This window comes from Pygoscelis adeliae, unplaced genomic scaffold (assembly GCF_000699105.1).
Source record: "Pygoscelis adeliae isolate BGI_AS28 unplaced genomic scaffold, ASM69910v1 Scaffold718, whole genome shotgun sequence".
NCBI lineage: Eukaryota > Metazoa > Chordata > Aves > Sphenisciformes > Spheniscidae > Pygoscelis > Pygoscelis adeliae.
This window is the reverse complement of record NW_008825299.1, coordinates 376,370-377,464: the sequence shown is the minus strand read 5'-3', so window position 1 is coordinate 377,464 and position 1,095 is coordinate 376,370. Positions and strand designations below refer to the sequence as shown.

The 1,095-nt window shown below is 59.3% G+C and overlaps 1 protein-coding gene across 1 annotated transcript in view; it reads left to right on the top strand.

Moving 5' to 3' along the window:
- Positions 1 to 199: 199 nt before the first annotated feature.
- LOC103921929 (myosin light chain kinase, smooth muscle-like) overlaps positions 200 to 1,095 on the top strand; it is a 6,157-nt gene continuing 5,261 nt past the window's right edge. The window contains exon 1 of the mRNA XM_009329977.1: positions 200 to 206. Within this exon, the coding sequence (XP_009328252.1) occupies positions 200 to 206 (7 nt within the window). The remainder of the gene's footprint in view (positions 207 to 1,095) is intronic.

The window sequence follows — 1,095 nt, the reverse complement described above, 5'->3', positions numbered from 1 at the left end:
GGAGTCCGGTGGGGCACCCCATGAGGAGGATGAGTGGGTTCGGGATGGGGGGGGTCACCTGGACATCCCATCCCGGCTTTGCCGGGGGCTCCTCCGGGCAGATGGGGACAAATTGATCACCCAAGCGGGAACCCATGGATGCCCGGGCGCGAGCGCTAACGATTGGTAACGATTTATAAGGCAGGAGAAGAGGATGTCCATGGCGGGTAATGCACCTTTCGGATGGGCCACCTTCCCAAACCCGAAAGCAAAGGTGCGAGAAAGGGCCAGGGGTCGGTGGCCGCTAAACGAAGCGCTGCTGGTAACGAGGTTTATTTTGAAGGCTGGAAAACACCGAAGGATGGATGGATCTGCTCGTCCATCCCTGGACCGGCTCGTTTACCCTCGCTCCTTAAAATCCTTCTGTCTTTTCCTGCTGTTGATCTAAAACTCCTGGGGATGCTCCAGTAGATGAGATCAAGGGGAAATTTGGTTTAGAGCTTGAAAATTAAACGCTGTCGTTACGCAGGTTCAGGGGAGGCTGAGCTGGGCTCCGCTCCCGTGGGAATTAAAGGCTGGGAGCGGGATAACAACCAGCGCTGCGGGATGAGGGATGGAGCTGGGGATGGCTGCGCTGTCCCAGACCTGCGCTTGGCCTTAAGCCCTTCGTTATCCTCATTGGATGCCTGGAAAAAAATATATCTGTGTTTGTCGGTGGCAAGAAGTCGAGTCTGGATGGTGCCCAGGGCGGTGGCCCGTCACTGTGCGAGGTCACCCAGATGCCCCGTGGCATCCCCAGGGACTCCGGGCTGGTGTCATGGGGTTGTCCCAAGGATGCGGCTCTCCATCCCGGCTGGTCCTGGAGGGGTGGGATAGGGATGGGAAGCAGCTCCCGAGGGATTCGCCCTCCAGCCAAGTGCTGGATCCCGGCACGTCCTCACGGGGACAGCGGGTGCTGCCACCCCTCCACAGGTCCCCCCAAGACCCCAAATCTTTTTTCCCCTCCTGGCCTTTTTCTGCTCATTTTTGCTGCTCGTCACCGGGACGAGCATCAGGCCAACACTGACATCAAGTGGCTGCTGGCCTCCCCTGGCCGCCCGCGGCGTCTCCTTCCTC